The 21695-nt window shown below is 52.1% G+C and overlaps 1 protein-coding gene across 6 annotated transcripts in view; it reads right to left on the bottom strand.

The window, feature by feature from the left end:
- The window catches only part of ZC3H7B (zinc finger CCCH-type containing 7B), a 57133-nt gene that overhangs the window by 25562 nt on the left and 9876 nt on the right, over window positions 1-21695 (bottom strand). For 4 of the 6 annotated variants that reach the window (XM_064590557.1, XM_064590560.1, XM_064590559.1 and 1 more), the window contains exons 2-8: window positions 17173-17375; window positions 8414-8472; window positions 5764-5797; window positions 5428-5625; window positions 4331-4489; window positions 1036-1116; window positions 159-215 (exon numbers count right to left, since the gene is read on the bottom strand). In XM_064590557.1, the coding sequence (XP_064446627.1) occupies window positions 159-215; window positions 1036-1116; window positions 4331-4489; window positions 5428-5625; window positions 5764-5797; window positions 8414-8472; window positions 17173-17193 (609 nt within the window). In that variant the 5' untranslated portion in view covers window positions 17194-17375. The remainder of the gene's footprint in view (window positions 1-158; window positions 216-1035; window positions 1117-4330; window positions 4490-5427; window positions 5626-5763; window positions 5798-8413; window positions 8473-17172; window positions 17376-21695) is intronic. The other 2 variants (XM_045872457.3, XM_064590561.1) reach the window with 2 other exon arrangements.

A 21695-nucleotide genomic window follows, 5' to 3' on the forward strand; every position in this document is an offset into this window, starting at 1 on the left:
AGCAGTGCGGACTAGGATGGGTTGAGCCCAACCCTTCAGTCTGATGGCCCTGGACCCCCTGCTGGGGTCATTATGCCCCACAGAGTGAATCCAAAGCTCTCATGACAAGTTGGTACTGGAGGCAGGGAGGGGGCTTGGGGTCCTGGTCCCCATCCTACCTGATCTGCCACGCCAGCCGCAGTGCCATTACTGAGCAGAGAAAATGTTTCCAATTCCTGCAGAGGTTAGAGAAGTGAGAAGGGATGAAGATTCTAGAAAGATGCTCCGGGTCCCATCAGCCAGGGCAGCAGAGGGGCCCCAACCCAGGCAGCTGGGGTCTGTAGTACCCTAAGGCTCCCTGCCCCTAGGCCTGCCCGAAGTGACCTGCCCTGTCTCTGGGTCAGATTCAGGTATTTTCTTCCTGTAACTGGGACCCGGGCAGAGGACTTCCACAAACAAGCTCCTACTGCATGCCAGGCACCACATCAAACATCCTTTCATTTTGATCCTCCCACGAGCCCCCTGCGGTGGGCATAATTATCCAGATGTTCCAGATGTAGAAACGCCAGGGGAGAGAGAACTAAGTTGCTCAAGGTCACAGCTGACTCTAGAGCCATACCCTCTCCCCCATGCAGCTTTCTGACACAAAAGAGGTGCCAAATGAATAAAGGTGGGTCTGAAAGAGCCACACAGATGCCAATGTCTCCAATATGCACCCTACAGAGGTTATTTGAGAACATAAGACCGAAAGACACCAGTGTCAGGTCAGGCCATCTCTGGGGCGTTTAAGCTGGCCAGGGCATGGGAGGGAACAGGTTTTAGCAGCTAGTGTCTAAGGCGAACTGCAAACTCTGGCTGTTACTTCCTTTTCCAAAAGGTCTGGAAGTCGGTCCAGGGCTTCCAGCCAACACAGAGAGAAGATCACCTGTTATCATTGCCCTCTGTCCTGACCCAGCCCTGGCCACCCTCACCCACTTCTGCCCGAAGGTGCCTGGTCCCCCTTCAGACCTCCCCATCTCCACCCCCACCCACCCTCAGCGCCCAGAGCCCACCTACCTGGGGCCTCTTATATGCTTTCCGAACCCGAAGCCCAAGCTTCTGAGCCAGCTCCTGACCAAGCTGAGTTACGCTTTCATCCTGGAAATGGCAAGATACGGGGTGGAGGGGGTTAGTCTGCCCTAGCTCACAGAGCTCTGCTCTGGAGACCCTGAGCAGCCCTTCTGGGGCACGGTGGGGCATGTGGGGGGGGGGGGCGGGCATCCACTGTTACGCCATGTTACGGATAAGGGAGCGAGGCCCCAGGAGGGGTCACTGGCTGCCCAGGTCACACAACTCGTGCGTGGTGGGGCTGAACCAGAACTCATGCTTCCCTTTGTCCTTTTACTGTGGGGATGGGAAAGGAATAATTTTTATTTTGGAATTTAAGATGATCTTTTTATTTCTAAAACTCAGCAAGTGGTAGTGTCTCTGTAGAGGGCTGAAATGTTGCAGAGAGAGCAAGTGCTCCCCTGGATCACCCCCATCCCCACCCTCGCCCTAGGTTCCTCCCCAGAGGGAGCATGCCTTGTGCTCTCATCTGTCTCCCTACAGATCTTTTCTAGGAATTTACGTATGTGCCTATGGACCTATAAAGGATGCTCGGTTTTGCTTTGTGAGGATTTTCTCCTTTTTTTTTCATAAGTGAGATCATATTGTACCTATTGTTCTACCACTGGCTTCTTTAACCACGCAATGTCTTAGAACTCTTTGCAAGAGAGGACAGGTGGGTGGTGCCCAGGCCCATAGGAGTGAGAATGTGGGAAGTTTGGAACATGGCTGGCCCACGGTTAGTGCTCTGTAACAGCACCCAACATTCCTTCCTCCCTCCAAGGCTGTATTACTGTATGCACATTATGTGCCAGGCAAGGGCTAGGAGCCAGGGACGCCACCATCACAGGGAGGACGAGGCCCAGGCCTCATGGAGGCTCCAGTCTAGTGGGGGACACCAACCAATAAACAAAGAAATGGTAACTATGGACCAAGGACCAAAGGGGGAACAAGGATGTTGTAACAACCTGTGCCTTTGACCACACCTCCCTAGCTGATGAGCTCCTGGAACCCAGGGCCAGAGTCTTAGTCATCTCTGGTCCCCAGTACCCAACACAGAGCAGAGCTCAGCCAGTATTTGCCAACAAAGACTGGGAAATGGGGCAGTTCCCCAACTCAGAGTCAGAAGTCCTCATCTGGGCACTTTCCTTAGGCAAGTGAGCAACCTCGCTGGGCCCCAGTGTCCTCACCCATACAGTGGGGTAAACGCCACCCTGCCTGCCCATGAACGGTAGACATGAGACTCGGATGTGGACCTGCCACAGACACTAGAAAATGCTGTACAGCTCAGGGACTATTGTCATAAGACAGGATCTCAGTTGTGAACTAAACTGAATTGGAGAGACCTGGGTGGCTCAGTCAGTTAAGTGTCTGCCTTCAGCTCAGGTCATGATCCCAGGGTCCTGGGATCAAATCCTGCAACGGGCTCCTTGCTCAGTGGGGAGCCTGCTTCTCCCTCTGCCTGCCGCTTCCCCTGCTTGTGCTCTCTCTCTCTGACAAATAAATGAATAAAATCTTTAAACTGAATTGGAGAAGCATGAATAATAAACAAAAAGTATAGTAACAGTGCATGTTTTCTGGCCGGTATGCCAACTGCCTTGCATGATTTTCAGATTCCATTCTCATAACCCAATGATGCATGGCATATTATCATCCCTGTTGGACAGGGGGTACAAACAAGGCTCAGAGAGACTAAGCTGTATGCGTCCAAGGTCACATGGCTAGCAGATGACTGACTTAAGATTAGAATCCTAAACCCAGCTCTCTGACACCAACATCCTGGACCACTGTGCACATGGCCTTCCCTCTGTTCTGACCACCCAGATCCTTCCTGCTTCTTCTGGCTCCACTCAAGCCCACCTTCCTCCAGGGAGGGAGCCCTCTAAGATCCTGATCACTCCTGGGCAGAACTGAGCCTTGTGTGAGCCCTTTCATACTCATTATTTCAGGGGTAAAGTAGGAGGGGCCCTTTATAGACATGCAGCTGATGTGCAGAGAGGGGAAGTGTTTTGTCCAAGGTCACGCTGGGGGTCAGTGGTGGAGCCAGGCCTAGATGCCAGGCCTCTTTCCATGTCTCCCAGTGGACTGTGGGTCCCTGAAGGACACAGATCTGGGCACTGCATGGGTGCTTAGTAAATACTTGTTAGGTGGATGAATAAAGGGGGAAGAGGGCATGTGCCCAGCTGTGTGTGGGCCAGGGCAAGCCAGGCTCACTACTGATCGACTCCCTGTCTCTCCCCCACCCAGGGACAGCCTGGACATCAGGATCCCGGCACACGTGGCACCCCTTTTAGTCCCTGCTGCAACCCTGTACCGTTACGGTACAGAGGTTAGGATGCCAACTCTAGAATCAGACTGCCTGGGTTCAAGGGCGACTCTGCCAACTCCAGCTGTGATCTTGGCTAAGTTCCTCTCTCTCTGTGCCTCTCTCCTCATCTTTAAAATGGGATGATAACAGTATTGGGGCGCCTGGTGGCTCAGATGGCTGCGCGTCTGCCTTCGGCTCAGGTCATGATCCCGGGGTCCTGGGATGAGTCCAGCATCGGGCTCTCTGCTGGGCGGGGAGCCTGCTTCTCCCTCTGCCTCTGCCTCTCTCTCTCTCTGACTCTCATGAGTAAATAAAACATTTAAAAAAAAATAAAATAAGGGCGCCTGGGTGGCTCAGTTGGTTAAGCGACTGCCTTCGGCTCAGGTCATGATCCTGGAGTCCCGGGATCGAGTCCCGCATCGGGCTCCCTGCTCGGCAGGGGGTCTGCTTCTCCCTCTGACCCTCCTCCCTCTCGTGCTCTCTGTCTCCCATTCTCTCTCTCAGATAAATAAATAAAATCTTTAAAAAAAATAAAATAAGGGGTGCCTGGGTGGCTCAGCTGTTAAGCGTCTGCCTTCGGCTCAGGTCATGATCTCAGGGTCCTGGGATCGAGCCCCACATCGGGCTCCCTGCTCCGTGGGAAGCCTGCTTCTCCCTCTCCCACTCCCCCTGCTTGTGTTCCCTCTCTCGCTGTGTCTCTCTCTGTCAAATAAATAAATAAAATCTTAAAAAAAAAAAATTATTAAAAAAAAATAAAATAAAATAAAACGGGATACTAACAGTATCTACCTCAACGGGTAGGTGCCAGGATTAAGTGAGTTAATACATACAGGGCATTTTCAGCAGTGCTTGAAACACAACTAGAGCTCAGGGTCCGTATCAGTATGTGCGAGTCCAAGCCCCAGGGGAGGAAGCTGGCTCAGAAGAGCTGGCACGCAGGGCACGCAGGGCACTCACGTGGGGCCGGGCAAGGGAGCACCGGCTGCTGCACTCGTAGGCCTCCTTGTGGCGCCCCAGCTCGCTGAGGGCACGGGCCTTGCGGAACAGTGCCCGGATGTTCTCGCCATCCAGGCCCAGCGCTTTCTCGCTGTCCTCCAGCGCCTTCTCATACAGGCCCTGTGGAGAGGAGCGGGCGGCTCAGCGCTCGGCACCTGCTGCCTCCCTCCCTGCGCCTCCCGCCTCTTTCCCTGCAGAGATGGAGGATGCTGGAGGACCAGGGTCAGGGAGGGGGGCGCAGAGCTCCAGGAAACAGCTCTGGCGTTCATACTCTTAGGCATCTGGTAGACGTGCTTCTCCAGAACAGTCCACTCCGGACCGCAGAGGTGTTAGTGGGTCCTCTACAGAGCTCCCAGCAGAGCCTCCCAAAGGATCCGGTGAGTGACTGAGTCAGTGAGCAAGCAGGACAGGGAAGAGGTGGAGGCCAGAGCTGCTTTCAGGGACGGGGGAGACAGGAGGGAGGCCAGGGCTTTGCAGAAAGAGGCAGCACATGATGAGGGTCACGGAGCTCAGCCCTGACTGCCCACAGACTCCTGCCAGTGCCCCGGCCACCCTGAGAGTCTAACTTAATTCCTCTGGGGTGGGGCTTAGTATCATTACAAATCATTTTTTGTATCGTGTATTAGTGCTTTAAACGCTCTCCAGGTGAGGGCGCCTGGGTGGCTCAGTTGGTTAAGCGACTGCCTTCGGCTCAGGTCATGATCCTGGAGTCCCGGGATCGAGTCCCACATCGGGCTCCCTGCTCAGCAGGGAGTCTGCTTCTCCCTCTGACCCTCCTCCCTCTCGTGCTCTCTGTCTCTCATTGTCTCTCTCGCAAATAAATAAAATCTTAAAAAACAAACAAACAAACAAACAAAAAAAATGCTCTCCAGGTGAGTCCGTGGTGCAGCTGGGGTTGGGAGCCATGGGAGTAGATGGTGAGACTCATACAGAAGGAGGTGAGCGGCTGGCCCTGCAGAGGCTCACTGGGGTACCGGCTGGGCTTGGCTGGGCATCTGGGGAAAGTGGTGGTCAGGGCCCAGGGGGTAGAGGAGAGGAAGGGAGGGTGTCGGGCTCACCATGGTGAAGTAGCAGGCGGCCCGGTTGACATGCAGTTTGCACAGCAGCTCCTGGGGTAGGGCCACCTGGTCGGAGGCAGCATAGTCGGCCACGTTCAGCCCCTCCATGTACTGCACCAGGGCCTGCTTATAGTCCTTCTCCCGGAACAGGTCATTGCCCTCAGCAAACAGGTTCTGCACCAGCTTGAGCAGAAAGGCCTGCGAGGGGGCAGGGTGCAGAGGGGGCTCAGGGGTCTTCATGCAGCCCAAGGCCTGGCACCTGGCCTCTACACCCCACCCCCCGGACACCTCTGCCCTTCTCCTTCACCTTCCCCCAGCCCAGCAGCTGACACTCACCTCATATTCTTCTTGCTTTAGGGGTAGTGTCGACCTAGCAGGAAAAGGAGAGGGGTACGAAGTCTGGGTGAGCCCAGGGGTCTCAGACTCATGGAGGCCCCAGGAGCCCAAGCCAAAGGCCACAGATCATGCCAGGAATGGACTTATCTAGCTTGGACCTCAGATGTCACTTTGCAGATTGGAATAAGGGGACAGCAGTTTTTTCTCCCTAAACCAACACCATGTTTAAGGGGACAACAGGTTTTTTTCTCCCTAAACCAACACCATGTTGGTCTTCTACTTCTGATGGAAGGGTTGGAGCAAGGCCTTGTGTTTGCCCCAGGGCGACGGCCAGGCTTTCCCAGGTGCAGATGCTGAGAAAGAACAGACCAGCTCCAGCTCCAGCTGGCTGTCCTCTTCGCAAGAAACCAGTTCTCTGGGAATGACCACAGCTCAACACACCAAACCTGCAAATGCAGGCGCCCCAGGCAGCACCGAGAGTCCACCTCAGGTCCCCCTTCTCCCATCCCTTCCCGCAAAACACGCAGGACCCCAGCCAATGCCAGGTACGCTCAGAGCCTGACCCTTCGTGCCAGCCTCCACAAAGCAGATGGGGCTGTGGGCACCCTCTCCTCTGTGGGGGCCAACAAAATGCCAGCTCAGTACAGAAGAAAACGCCAGCCCAGGAGAACGGAGGCACATCGGTCAGGCTAAATAGCTGAGCTAGAAGGGCAGTCTCCTGGTCCTCCACATCACAAAGGGGAAAACAGACACTCGGAGGGGGCAGTGACTTGTTCAAGGTCACCCAGCAGGTCGGCGGCAGCACCAGGGCCACAGTGCAGGGCTGGGGCTCTTTCTGTTGCCCGGAGCTGCCGCCAACATCTGGGCAAGAAAGATCAGCCTGAGCCAGTGAGTGAGAAGTGGTGAGAGGAGATGCCGAGGGCCCCTGTGTGTGGGGGAGAGGGTGTCCCTAATTGTGACAGCGGGGCTCACATCCTGCTCACTTGCCTCTCCACCGTCAGGGACCAGGGCCCATCACTGTTCCCTGTACTCCCCAGCCAGGCCCCATCACTACCCTGCCTCCTGACCTCCCACCTCCAGCACCAGCTCCCTGTCCAGTAGGTCACACCCTGACCTAAAGGTCACCTCATCCTGGTGTTCAAGGCTCCACACAAGCCAGCGCCACCCCACCTGTGCAAACCACTTTATGGTCCTACAGTGCTCTATGCCCAGAGGTGCCTAATAAATGCTTAGTGCACAAAGGCTATATATGAAAACAGTTAATTTTAAAAGAAGCAGGTCCTATTGTGTTATCTTGTAAAGCAATCCCTTAGGAGACTACCGTATGGGTTCCTGGGAGGCTGTCCTATTGCTAAACCTTCTTGGAACTCCCCTCTGGAAAGGGGAAGGAGAACAATGAGCTACCATTTACCCCAAGCACAATGACTCTGAGGGAAGGGGCTGAATTCATTTCGCAGGGACTTAAGAAATCAGTGACTTAAGTTAAAGACATAATTCTTATGAGAGACAGTATTTGCAAGGTTCACTTTGTTCATCAGACTGGCCTCTTATAAATCTTGAGCAGTGCCGCCAAATCAAAGCTCTCCCCCAGATGGGAGGAGACCGGCTCAGAGAGGAGTGAAAAGTGGACCACAGTTCTCATGGCGGCCTGAGCAAGCTGCGCAAGGACAGTGTGTGAATGTCGACATGCACTCGAACAGAGCCACGCGGACACTGCGTGTGTGACAAGGGGCCCAGTCTGTGGGGAAGAGGCAGGTCGTGTTTTACGCATCTCTGTGAGAAACAAAACTGGAGAGTTTATATGAGGGTATGTAGCTGTAAATCCTAGTTTTGTGGGGATTCCCATATAAGAAAAAAACCCCACAAAATTAGAAACAAAGAATTGCTCAGGGCACCTTCCATGGCTTCGGAAAGGACCCGAGCAAGTGAGGGGTCCTGCAGCTAACACTTCAGTAGTGTCATGATAAATGTGCCTCTGGGGATCTATGTAAGAAAAAAGTTAGTAAAAATACTTTGTGTGTAAAGAAAAAACAAAACAAAACAAAACCCAAATATGGCATGTGGGTACTGAGGGGCAAATAATGGAAAGAAATGTGGGTTTGGGGTCAGCCAGACCTGGGTTAGAATCCTATCACGTTGTAGCTGTGTGACCATAAACAAGTTTCTTAACCTCTCTGAGCCTTAGCAAAATGGAAATAAGGCCACCTACTTCACGAGGCTGTTGTGAGGATTAAGAAGATGATGGATGTGAAGGGCCCAACACAGAGCCTGAGAGATGTGCTTAATAAGTAGAAACTAATTTATTGATTGACTGGTTATAAGATGTTCACAGGCCAGCAGAAGAATTAACAGGAAGTGTGCCAGTGTATGTGGAAGGCGAGGGTAAAATGGTATACGGAGCAGGACTGAAGGGTAACCAGGGTCAGGGAATGTGTGTGCATGGGTGGTGGGGGGTGGTTCACAGATCTACAGCCCCTCCCCTGGCCCCTTCCTAGCACATCCCACCTCCTCACTCCCCAGCACACATGGGAGCCTGAGCAGCAAAGGCTTAGTGAGAAGAAAAGGGGAGCTGGGGAGGCCTGGGCGGGCTTCGGGCATTGGCATCAGAGGACCCACCATGCCCAGCCTGCCCAGCCTGCCCCACACTCACTGAATGAACTGCAGCCCCTTCTCGATGTCCGCCTTCCGTCTCTGCCTCTCCATCAGTCTCTGGGGGAGAGAGCAGTCTATCAGTTAGTCAGCAGGGGCTGGTGGCTGGTCACAGTCCCCACCCCACTGTGTGCTCTCATTCCCACACTCATCCCCTTTCACAGGTGCCCATCTCACAGCCTACAAAGACCTTCTGAACCCAGCCACGCAGCTCCTGCCCTCCACACCCACGCCCCGCTGGACTCCGGTGTTGTGCGGGGCCTCTGATGGGCGGGGGGATGCCTGGAGGCCACCTGCCTTTTCTCACACATGGCTCGGGCGGCCATTCTGCACCAGACACCCCAAGTTCAAGGAGAAAACCTGGTTTTACCAGCAAACTCAGCCCAAGGAGAAGAGATACAGAGGATGCAAGATGATGCCGATGATTACAGTTACAAGGTAGCACCAGACACTGGGCCGGGCACTTTGTATAAGAATCTCTTTGAATCTTTCAACAATGTCATGAGGCAGGTGTCATTTTGTCTCCATTTTACCAAGGTGGAAATAAGCTCAGGGAGCCCCAGGCATGAGCTGGCACATAGGCACCCGAGCAAGGATTTGAACCCAGGCCACGCTCATTTACCACCAACAGCCCTTCCGCACAGCCCTCACACGCCCGGGAGCCCGCATGGCCCATACCAGACCAGGTAGCATAGTGTGGGCCCCAATCTGGCAAGATGGAGGGAATTTCCCATGTTCTGGATGAGGAAGACAGAGGCTCAGCAAGCCTGAGGACTGGCCTGCTGATGCACAGCAAGTGAATGGTACCAAACACGTGCAGGGAGCCTGCTCAAGAGGCAGGGAGTGAAAACTGCTTAAGGAGAAGGGAGGCTCAGGCAGAGCAGCTAGAGTTCAGGTTCCTCTAGGGCAAGCCCCCCCCGGGCACCGGGAGCTCCTGGCCAGATCTAGACAGCCCACCCGGCTTCCACGGCACCATGTATGGACTAGAAGGCCCATTGGAGGTCAGCTTGTCCCACCCAGTGGCAGCCCAGAAGGGATGTGGGCCTTCCCCTGGGTCAGAACCTGAGCCTGGGGCTCCCACCCCCTAGTGGGAAGGGGGCTGGAAGCTGCCTGATCTCAAGCCAGCACTTTCTGTCCAGGCTACTCACAGGTCCCTTCCATGATCACTCTCTCCCCCACCAAATGGTCCCGGAGAGAGGACTGCGGGCTGTGCTGGGAAGGGGGGAGCGCCATCAGCAGAGGGCTAGAGTGCAGATACAAGCAGGCGCACCAAGATGTAAAAAGGTGTGAAAAACACCCAGCTACTTTGGGGAGGGAGCAAGTGTGTCAAATTAATACCTTCCCGGACTTCCTTACTTCCTTGTGCTATTTTTTTTTTTTTAAGATTTTATTTATTTGAGAGAGAGACAATGAGAGAGAGCATGAGCAGGGAAAAGAGGGAGAAGCAGGCTCCCTACTAAGCAGGGACCCGATTCGGGGCTCGATCCCAGGATCCTGGGCTCATGACCTGAGCCGAAGGCAGACACTTCATCGACTGAGCCACCCAGGCGGCCCGCTTCCTTGTTCTTTATTTCCATCTGCATCAACCACGTCCTTACAATCCTGTCTCGTAAGAAGGGTAGGGGTCACTAACCCATTTTACAGATGAGGACAGTGAGGCACAAGGTATGAAGTTTCTTTCCCAAGATCACTTGACCAGTGAGCAGGTAAACAGCCCCATCAGACCACACACCGTGTCCTCGGCCACACTCGGAGTTGTGAGACGCCATGTGGCCATTGCGTTGCTCTGGGCCTCACTTTCCTCCTCTGTGCAGCTTGTCAGCTGACAAGCCCCGCCTGGAAGGGTAGCTGTGAGGCTCTAGAGATAACAAGCGTGGGATCAGGGGAGCTCAGTTCCCCAAATCTCGTTCTTCCCGTGTGTCCTTCCCAGGGAGGGGTGAAGCCACACTGAGTCTTCAGGCTCCCAGAACAGTGCTCTTCACACCAGGGCCTGGGCCATTGCCACATGCCCACTAACATCTGCTTGCCCTCCGGGCCCGAGGGTCAGGGCTCGGGACTCCGAAAGACCTCGGTGGGAATGCTACCACTTACGCTTGCGTGCGACTGTGACTTTGGGCCTTGGTCTCCTGATGGGGAAAATAGGGCTGATGGTGGCCCCTGCCTCACCGCTGTCGTGAGCACTCAGGAGACACATGGGCAGAGCACCTGGGGCGGGGCGACAGTCCAACCACCCCGGGAACACACGTCATCCAACCCTGCTCCTCCTTCTTGCAAAAACCTGCAAGTGTGTCCCGGGATGGACACAACTAGGACCCTGTTCTCCTGCAGGAGGCAGGCGGTGATGGCCCTGGGCTCCCTGGGCCTTGCCAGGCACACCTTTTGTTTGGTCTCTCTGTCCTAGGCTTCCCTGTCTGGGACACAAGGGCTCATCCCCCTCACAACCACACGCTCCTCTGGGCCTCCAGCCAGAACGGGCTGTGGTGGCCTTCCTGTCTCCTGGCTTTTGCCCTTGTGGTTCCTTCTACCTGTGCCGCCATCCTCTAAAGGAAACTCTATCCCTCCTTCGAAGCCTAGACCCTCCACAGAGTCTCTCCCCCTCCCTTCGATGGGACCATCATATGCTCAATTCATTCTATTTCCTGGGAGCCTGGGGAGCCACCGACGGCTGAGACCAGTCCTGGCCCTGCAAGGGAAGCTCACCTGGTGGGAGAGACAAGGGTGTACCTATCACCATGCAGTGTGGCCCAGCAAGGGCAGGGGACCGGTGAGAGGGGGCCAGACCCCCACAGGCCTAGACAACCAGCACCACAGGGTCACGACCACCAAGCCCTGTCACTCTGACCCAGGTCAGAATCCAGCCCCCATCCCTCCCCACCACTTGGGAGTGTTTCCTGTGCCCAGACAAGCGGACCAGCCTCCTCACTGCCCCCCACCTCCCTGAGGCCATCACGGGGAAGGGGTAGGCTCTTGAGCCCTCAAATCAGACCCTGCCCTGCCCCACGTAGAGCCTCTTGATGACTCGCTTTAATTTCAGCTGATCACGGTTCCCCGCACCGGCTCACGCCGTGTGGGGGCAGTTGGCCTGTTATCTTCCCGAAGCCCGGCTCAGCCTGTAGCTCTCTCAGAAGACCACGGTGGTCAGAGAGCAGTGTTCCCATGCAGTCTGAACAGACTTAAGAGCAACAAGCAGTGCCCATATCCATCCCAAGAGGTAATTCTGAAGTCTGAATCCAAAGCCAAGGAAAAAAACATTCCCTGCCCCGGGCGCTAGGTAGAAGGTTCCTCACCCGGCCCAGTGTGAATCCTCCTCTCCGACCACCAAAATCCCAAAGGAGCAGCATCGCTGTGTGCATGCACTATGGAGAGGGTTCAAATCCCAGAGCAGGCTACTCTGCCCGCCCTGATTTGCAGTTCCCTGCTTTGTACGGTGGAGATTACAGACAGCACCTACCGACAGGATTACTACAGAGAAGGCACTCATTCCAGGGCCTGGGATACTTAGCAAGTGGTGACTTTTGGATCAGAATTCCTATGCTGGGCATTCAATTCAATATCTGCTATATGCCCATTATATACAGGTGAGAAGGTCAGGGTGCCCACCCTCTACACAGCTCTTCTAACCTACTTAGAGACCTGGAAAGAATATCCCAGCACCTCCACTCCAAACCAGACTTCTGTGGCAAACAGAGGCTGGGATGAGGTACAATAAAGTGGAAACATTTGGGAAACAAAGAGGACCACATTTGAACTGGGTTTTGAAGGGTGAATAGGAGTTGGCTCATTGGCGTCAGGGAGAGAGGGCCTTCTGACAGGCTGCATCCAATTGTTTATGAAATCCCTGTCATCTCCCCCATTTTATCTGATCCTGACCAATGACCCTGGTGCTGGGCCGTTCTGGGACCCACATTTTGAGAGACGAGGAAAGTGAGGCTCAGCCAGCACACGGGGGCCCGGCCTGGAACTACTGATTTTATACCAGTAAAAATACTGTCGCTCTCCCTTCTGAAAGGCACAGTAGAGGTGGAACTGCTCAGTAACCTTCCTAGGCACCTGAGCCTGCGCTTGGTGTTTGTGAATACTCGTGGGGCCCAGAAAACGCAGATGTGTCTGTGGGGCAATTCAGGGGGAAGACTTCTCTGTGTGAAAATACTATGCTTCTTCCAATGTCCTGTTCTAGGGTCTATTATTGACCATGCTAGAGTCCTTCTCTTGAGTGTAAAGGCCCTAGGCCAGGGCTGGCAAATAGATTTCATCTCATAAGCAATGCTGCCAGGCTGGTAGAAGTTGGTAGGGCTGCCCCAAGGGGCTGGGTCCTAGTGATGCTTAAAGAAAGAGTACCACCATGTGCAAGATTGGCCATAATAAACTAGGGATGCCCAGTAGAGATGCATATGCCTCAGGCCTTCAGACACCCCCTTCCCAGTAAGAGTACAACCACTGCTAAAATTCTCAGTAATACAAAGTAACACCAAGCTGGAGGCCCAGGTCTTATGGGGGCCCAGGATGCAGAGGAAACCACCATCCCCCCCTCCTTTGGGAAGATTTTTCTGACTCCCGTAATGTATTGAGTTAGTCTCCTCTGTGCCAAGGGCAGAGATAGCCCCAGAAAGCCAGGGTATAATCCAGTCCAACCAACATCCATGACCTTCCTACTCAGTGCTAGGCATGGGGGCAGGGGAGATACAAAACGAATTGGTAGCTCAGGCCCAGCCCCGCCCTCCAGGAACTCCTGGTCCAGCGGGAGGGAAAAGACAGGTAAGTCACCAGCTGTGGTGCAGGCTAGTAGTGGGTGCAAAGGGCCTGGGGCCTGAGAGGAAGGAGAGGTGCGTCCATTGGGGGAAGCCAGGGAAGGCTCTGCAAGAGGTGCTCCTTGAGCTGGATGTGAAGGAGAATGAAGGTTTCTTGGGTAGCTTGGGAGAGAAGGGACAGTTCTTACAGGACACCTGTCCAGAAACATGCGCACTGAGACTGATCTGAACCCCCCAATTCCCTGTGGCATCCTGCAATCTGCCCAGCTATAATGGGGAAGCCCAGGCCCCAACCCACTCCGAGGCTGCCAACAGGGGTGAGGCCTGGCCCACAGCTAGGAGAAAGCTAGAGGGTCAGGTGGCAGCAAGGGAAGGAAACCCACATTTCCTGGGTGCCCACCGTGCACCAGATACTGGGCTTACCTCCCCCTGATCGAAGGGCCTTCTGCTGGTAGCTCCAGTGATCCTTGCTAATGACAGGAAGGGCACAGACCACCCAAACAGCTGCGTAGTCTGGTACCAGATCTGGCTTTGCCTGGCCATGCCCATCCCAGAAAACAAACTACAGAGCACTTGCTAAGTGCCAGATGCCCAGATGGAAGGGCAGGTAAAGTATAAAGCACACCGTCTGGAAAGGAAAACCAGAGAGTCTGCCAGACAGTGGCCCTGGGTGAGCTGGGGGAAGTGGGCAAAGCACAACCATGCCCTCAATTCTGTCATTAAATGTGAGTGGCTTTTCCGCTGGGCCAAGTCCTGCTCTGGGTGCAGGGGACTCGGCCATGACAGAAACAAGATCCCTGCCCTCGAATGGCTCACCGTCCAGCCGGGAAACCAGGCGGCAGGGGCACTCTACAACATGAAGAAAAAGGAGCTTCAGTGGACCCATCCATCCACCCACCTGTGCATCGACCCCTTAAGGGATTCCTTCAATGTTCTAGGCCCTGGGGATTTAGCAATTAACAAAGGTGACAAAATCTCTCCTCTTTCAGAGTGTCTGTTCTGGTTGGAGGAGAGATATGACAAATAAATGCATAATGGAACACAGGAAGGATACATATAGTGAAGGAAAAAATAAGGTGATAGAGTGACAGGATGCTATAATTATATAGGGGACTCAGGGAAGGCCTTCTTGACATTTGAACAGAGATCGAAATGATGGAGGAGCAGGCCATGTGGGGAAAAGTGTTCAGGCAGAAGGAACAGTGAGTGCAAAGATCCTGAGGTAGAAACTGATTGGTGTATTTGAGGAAGAGCAAGGAGGCCAGTGTGGACAGAGCAGAGTGGGCAGTGGGGAGAGTGGAGGATGGGCAGCTCAGAGAAATTAGCAGGGAAGACCATACATATGGTCTCGTCTGTGGGGCAAGGACTGTGGTGGCTTCCCCCTAAGTAAGATGAGAAGTCACAGGAGGTGTTTTTTTTTTTTATAAAGATTTTATTTATTTATTTGACAGAGAGACAGCGAGAGAGGGAACACAAGCAGGGGGAGAGGGAGAGGGAGAAGCAGGCTTCCCGCCAAGTAGGGAGCCCGATGCGGGGCTCGATCCCAGGACCCTGGGATCATGACCTGAGCCGAAGGCAGAAGCTCAATGACTGAGCCACCCAGGTGCCCCGTCACAGGAGGTTTTGAACAAAAAAGCAGCTCTGTGTCTGGCTTTGTCCTACATGAAAACGAGTCATCATTAAATAAACGCTATTTATTTAAGTTTCACCACAACCCCGCCAGGCAGGAAAATAGTACTCCAAGAGGCCAGGAAAGTTATTCAAGGCCGCATAGTGATCCTGGAGCCTGGGTTCAAAGGGCGTGGGGAGATGGGCATCGGACAGCCTCGTTAACAATGTGCCAAGCTGGGGTGCCTGGGTGGCTCAGTCGGTTAAGCGTCTGACTTTGGTTATTTAGCAGAGGAGATTTCTTTTTTTTTTTAAGAGCTTTAATTGTTTATTTGAGACAGAGAGAGCAAGCACAAGTGGGGGGCGGGGCAGAGAGAGAGGGAGAGGGACAGAGAGAATCTCAAGCAGACTCCACATTCAACATGGAGCCCGTCACAGGGCTCGACACAGGACTCCATCCCACGACCCTGAGATCATGGCCTGAGCCGAAACCAAGAGTCGGACACTTAACCAACTGAGCTACCCAGGGGCCCCTAAGCAGAGGAAATTTCTTTTTTTTTCTTTTTAAATGTTTTATTTATTTGACAGAGAGAGACACAGCAAGAGAGGGAACACAAGCAGGGGGAGTGGGAGCTGAAGGCAGATGCTTAATGACTGAGCTACCCAGGTGCCCCTAAGTAGAGATTTCTTTTTTTTTATTTTTTTAAAGATTTTATTTATTTAGAGAGAGACACAGCGAGAGCAGGAACACAAGCAGGGGAAGTGGGAGAGGGAGAAGCAGACTCCCAGCTGAGCAGGGAGCCCGATGCGGGGCTCGATCCCAGGACCCTGGGATCATGACCTGAGCCGAAGGCAGACGCTTAACGACTGAGCCACCCAGGCGCCCCAGCAGAGATTTCTAAGCAAAGTATGGAATGTGTGGCATGCGTCCTCCTTACTGCTTAGAGTAAAACTTGAGAGAAAAGAGATGAACTGAAGAAGGAATTGTTAAACAAAAGGAATCAGAACTTGAAGAACTGGAAAATGCTCAGCCTATCCTTATCGCAAAAAAATGAGGACATGTGTCCTGAAGAGAACACTAAGGATGTGGCTGAACAACCATTTGACAAGGAGATGAGTATGGGTATGGACCACATATCAACTCAGCTATCAGCAAAAGTCAGAAATAGAGATGGGATTATAGCAGCAGAAACACTACCAGTTAGAACCAGAGGGGACAGAGAAAACTGGATGACAGAATGCAGGAAAGCTGCTGGACTTCTTGGATTCTACAGGACTGGACCATAGAGCTCCTTGGAGGCAAACATGCTTTATCCTTCAAGAAAAGGGAAGTTTGACCCTGAGTCACAGATCATCAGAGCTGCCTTGATGGGGCCACCAATTCCTTTTCAGAGCTGGGGGGGGGCAGGGGGGTGACCCACTGGCAGAGCTGTGGGGAGGTGTGCTGTACTCCGGTGGGCCAGCAAGGAGAAACAGCAAGTCAAAGATGATTCTCAAGCCTTTAAATCAAATGGAATTTGCCCCAGTGGGTTTTAGACTTGCTTGGGCCCGTCACTTCTCTCTTCTTTCTGAATGATCCCTTTTGGAATGGGAATGTCTATTCTTTGCCTGTCTCACCATTGATTTTTGGGAGCACATAACCTGTCTGGTTTCACAGGTTCACAGCTGGAGAGGAATTTACTCCGGATGAATCTGCCTCCAGTCTCGCCCAGACCTGATTTAGATATTTAGATGAGACTTGGGACTTTATAGACTTTAGAGTTGATGCGAACAAGTTAAGACTTTGGGGGCTGTTGGGATGGAATGAATGTATTTTGCATCTGATAAGAACATGAATTTGGGGGGCACCTGGGTGGCTCAGTTGGTTAAGCGACTGCCTTCGGCTCAGGTCATGATCCTGGAGTCCCTGGATCGAGTCCTGCATCGGGTTCCCTGCTAGGCAGGGAGTCTGTTTCTCCCTCTGACCCTCCCCAATCTCTCTCATTCTCTCTCTCTCAAATAAATAAATAAAATCTTAAAAAAAAAAAAAAAAAGAACATGAATTTGGGGGGGCAAGGGTCAGAATTTATACACTGAATGTTTGTGTCCCCCCAAAATTATATGTTGAAGCCCTAACCCCTTTTATGACTTTGGAAATAGGGCCTCAAAGGAGGTAATTAAGGTTAAATGAGGTCATAGGGTGGGGCCATAGTCTGATAGGGTTAGTGTTTTTATTTTTTTTAAAAGATTTTATTTATTCATTTGCGAGAGAGAGAGAGCATGGGCAAGAGAGAGTGAGCGAGAGTACAAGCAGGGGGAGCTGCAGGCAGAGGGAGAAGCAGGCTTCCCCGCGAGCAGGAAGCCCGATGCGGGACTTGATCCCAGGACCCTGGGATCACGACCTCAGCCGAAGGCAGCTGCTTACCTGACTGAACCACCCAGGCATCCCAGGGTTAGTGTTTTTATTAGAAGAGACGCCAGAGAGCTCTCCCTCTCTCCCTGCCCACACAGGGAGGAAAGGTCAGATGAGGCCACAACGAGAAGGCAGCCATCTGCAAGCCAGGAAGAGAGTTCCCATCAGAAACTGAATCTGCCAGCACCTTAATCCCGGCCTTCTAGCTTCCTGACCTGTGAGAAAATAAATTTCTGTTGTTTAAGCCACTCAGTCTATGGTAGTTTCTTATAGCATCCGCAACAGACTGAGACAGTGGTTAAAAGAGCATTTGTTCTCAGCTGAAGAGGGAGATGAGTTCCTTGAGGGTGAGGATAGGGGTGGGGCATGTTTGGTCACTGCACCTGGTGGAAGAGCAAGAAGCATGTAAATCAAACAAATCTTATCTCTTTTTAAAGAAAAAAGTGCAAGGAAAAAAAAAAGAAGAAGAAGAAGAAGAAAGGAAGGAAGGAAAAAAGTCCAAGGAGAAAACAGGCCCAAAACTCCCCCAGCATCCCGCTGCCAGGCGGGGCAGTCCCCTCTTCCCTACTCTAGGTCCATGTTCTTATAATTTGGGAATTTCAAGCTAGACTTACCTCAAATCTCAAATGGCTCTTCCCAGAAATATAGCCATGAATTAAGGAACCAGCAAGAAACAATTCCCTCAGCATGGCAGCACAGGGTGGGACCACATACCCAGGTTCACAAGCAAGTTCAAATCGAAGCCCTGTTCCTTAGTAACTGTACACAAGTTGCTTCATTTCTCGTGTTTCACTTCCCTCATCTCTAAAACAGGGACACTGGTACCTCCTTCTTCTTTTTAAAAGACTTTATTTATTTACTTGATAGAGAGTGAGAGTGGGCCTGAGCGTGTGAATGGGGGAGGAGCAGAGGGAGAAGCAGAGTGGGGAGTCAAAGTCAAAGTCCCAACTCCAGGCTTGATCCCACCACCCCGAGATCATGACCCCAGCCGAAATCAAGAGTCCCATGCCTAACCCACAGAGCCACCCAGGCGCCCCAAGAATACTAACACCTTCTTTACAGGGTTGTTGTGAAGATTCAATGAGATGCCAGGCCTGGAATAAGCACTTAATATCAACCATGACTATTGTAGGATGATTATGATTACTTAAAAAGAGGCGCAAAGAACATAATCGGGAAATCCACAGGAACTACGAGTCATGAAGAAAAGACACTCGAACTCACTGATAAAAGAACCACAGGATAAACAACAAGACGCCCCTTGGCCCCTCTGAGACTACTGTGATTGGCCAGCCTGGTTGATGCAGGCAGAGGCATGGGCACTCTCCAATGCCACAAGTACACTGAGAGCGTGGACTGGCAGCATTTCCGTGAAGCAGTGTGGCAACATCCACCAAAAAGAGCAAGGCAGCCGGTTGCCCTTCATCCTCCCCAGCACAGCCCCCAGACCGTTCCTTTCCCAGTCATTCAGCTGAACCTGCACTGGACTCAGCCAATCATAATGGTCCTTTTACTTGCCGGTGATTGGATTAGGCAAGGGCACATGACATCATCCCGGCCAATGAGAGAGGAGGGGAAGTCTGCCAAGGGGATCCTGGGAACGGTTTTCTTCACCCTTAAAAAAGGACCGAAGCCGTGATTCCTTTTCTGCTGCTGTATGACAGCGTGTAGTGCGACGCACGCACTGGGGATGGCGGGGCAGAAAGACAGACTAAAGCCACTGAATGTGTCTGACCCCTAAAGTAGCTGATCCTGGAACTGCTCTGCCTCATTTATCACGTGAAATTATAATGAACTCCCGTTTTGAGGTAGGAATTCTGTTACTTGCAGCCTAAAGCCTTCAACATGATAAAGCGCCCTTTCCTGTTGACCCAGAAACTTCACTTCCAAGATTTTAATCTACTAAAATCCTTGTACAAGCACTCAGTTGTATTTGTACAGGATGTATTTTTTTTTAAGAGTGAAAAACGAGAAGGAACTTTAATGTCCGCCAGTAGAGAATTAATCCACTGAGGTGTAGTATACCCTACCATGGAATGCAGTGCAGCTATTCAATCTGTTACATGCCTTGTCATGGAGATGCCACCATTCATAGTTGAGAAAGAAAAAAAGCAGCAGATTCCACAACATTCTGTGTTGTATGATCACATCTGTGTGCAGTGTGTGTTTAATCAAGAGGACGTTTGAAAGGCAGTCTCCAATCTAACTGGTTCTCTCTGGGGACTGGGATCTGCCAAGGGGCAACAGGACACAGAACACTTTCTGCTTGATGGACCTCAGCATGATTTGGATTTTTTGCACAGAGTACACAAGTTGCTTTGTAATCTAAAATACAAAATGAGATGACTGACTTGAGGCCAACCTGGTAGGGCAAAGACCAAGTGGGAACCAGAAGCCTGCTTTCAAACCCAGTGTTTCCAGGTCTGCCCAAGTGTCCATGGGCTGTTCTTCCAGGAGAAAGACCAAACCACTGACCTGAAAACCATGATGGAAGCATATTTTTTCTTTTTCTTTTTTTTCACTCACTTTTTTTTTTTTAAGATTTTATTTATTTATTTGACAGAGAGAGAGATAGCGAGAACAGGAACACAAGCAAGGGGAGTGGGAGAGGGAGAAGCAGGGGGAGTGGGAGAGGGAGAAGCAGGCTTCCCGCCGAGCAGGGAGCCTAACGCAGGGCTTGATCCCAGGATCCTGGGATCATGACCTGAGCTGAAGGCAGCCGCTTAACCGACCACCCAGGCGCCCCTTTTCCCTCACTTTTGAGAAGAGTTTGATGATGACAGAATTTCAGAGATTCAGATCTTCATCAGACCAGGAAGGGACTGCACCAGCCTCTTCAAAATCTCAACGCCTAGGCCTAGGTCCTCGGTGCAGAGCAAGTGCCCCATTAATGGTGGTAAAAGAAATGGATCAATGAATCAATTCATCCAACCCAGGCATTATATAGATAAGAATGAATGAGTTGAATAAATAAAAAAAAAATGGACACTGAAATAATCAAGTAATAATAATAGTAACATTTGCTGAGGGGTTACCACGTGCCAGGGGCTAGCATGATCTCTCTCTCTTTTTGGCATGTCATGATCTCTTTATACATAATACCTTCCAGCACACCCTGTGAGATAGCCTATCATCCGAATTTTGCAGAGGAGAAAAGAGAGGCACAGAGAAGTTACGTGACTCCCCCAAGGTCACACAGCTGGCACATGGTAGAGCTCGGATTTAAATCCCATCAGCCTGGCCCCGGAGCCCACACACATCTCTGTTGCCCATTAAGCATTCAGACCCAGCCCTAGGACCCCTCAACCTGTCATCATGCTCAAGTCTCCCCCACCCCCAAATAATTACCTCCCCTGATCCTGAATCCCCTTCTGAATAATGCACAACCTCTCCTCCTTTTCTTGGTCACATTTTGTGAAATAGTAGTCTACAGTCTCTACATCCTCACCTCCCCATACTCCATTCTCCCCATACTCCATACTCCATCTCTACATACTCCACTCCCCAAATCTCAGCAGCCCCCCCTTCCACTCCACCAAAGGTGCTTGCCAAGGGTCCTCCCCATCCCAGGGACCTCCTGGTTGCTGAGTCCAGCAGAGGGACAGTTTGTCACTCGCCTTTTTCGGGACTCTTGGCTGCAACTGCCAGGTCCTTCTCACACCTCTCTGATCGGTCCTGTTCTGTCTGTTAGGAGCTCTTCTTCCTCTGCCCAGGTCTCAAGACCAATGTGTCCGAGCTTCCGTTTAAGGGACAGTGCTCCTGCTCTCCTCACTCTGCATGCTCTCCCCAGATGAGCTCTTACATTTCATGATCTCATGAGTCATGTTGATGACTCACAAATCTGTTCCTCCCGCCAGGCTTGCCCCCTCCCCAATATTTCATATTTATGTCTCTTACCCTCTAAGTGGTGCTACCTAGATGTCCAACACACAGGCTACTTAGGACCTCCATGCTTTTCCAAATCCTGAGCCCTCTACCTGGAATGCCCTCTCCCCACACACGTACCTACCCAACTCCTATTCATCTGTTAAGACCCAGCTCGGATGCCTCCGTGCCCAGAAAGTCCTCCCTGGTGCCCATCCCAGTTGGGTGCTCCTCCAACTTAACCGTATTCCAAACTTAACTCAGCAGCATCTCCCCTGCTCCTACTCCTCCTCCATTTCCCCCAAACTCCAGTCATAGCTCCAACTGCCATCCTGTTCTCAGTCCCCAGTTCCTTCCACCTTTACCTCTGAAACAGTTCTCCACTCTGCAGCTCCTCTCACCATCTCCATGACCACAGCTCCCAGGCCTTCAGCTTCTCCTGCCAACAGCCTCCAACAAGCCCCCTCCAATCTGCTGCCATTTGGTGGTCGAGGATATTTGTCCAACACATATATCAATGTCACTCCCTGCTCAAAACCCTTCCAGGTGCACACATGCACACACACAGATGAATGCAGTTGGTTTTTTTTAAGGTGAAAACTGAGTGAGCTCTATAGGCTCTTAACGTACCAATACCGATTTTCTGGTTTTGATACCACTATATACCATCG

The sequence above is a fragment of the Mirounga angustirostris genome, unplaced genomic scaffold, assembly GCF_029215605.1.
Source record: "Mirounga angustirostris isolate CCGP_5_RB_7025 unplaced genomic scaffold, mMirAng1.0.hap1 SCAF_5, whole genome shotgun sequence".
Lineage (NCBI taxonomy): Eukaryota > Metazoa > Chordata > Mammalia > Carnivora > Phocidae > Mirounga > Mirounga angustirostris.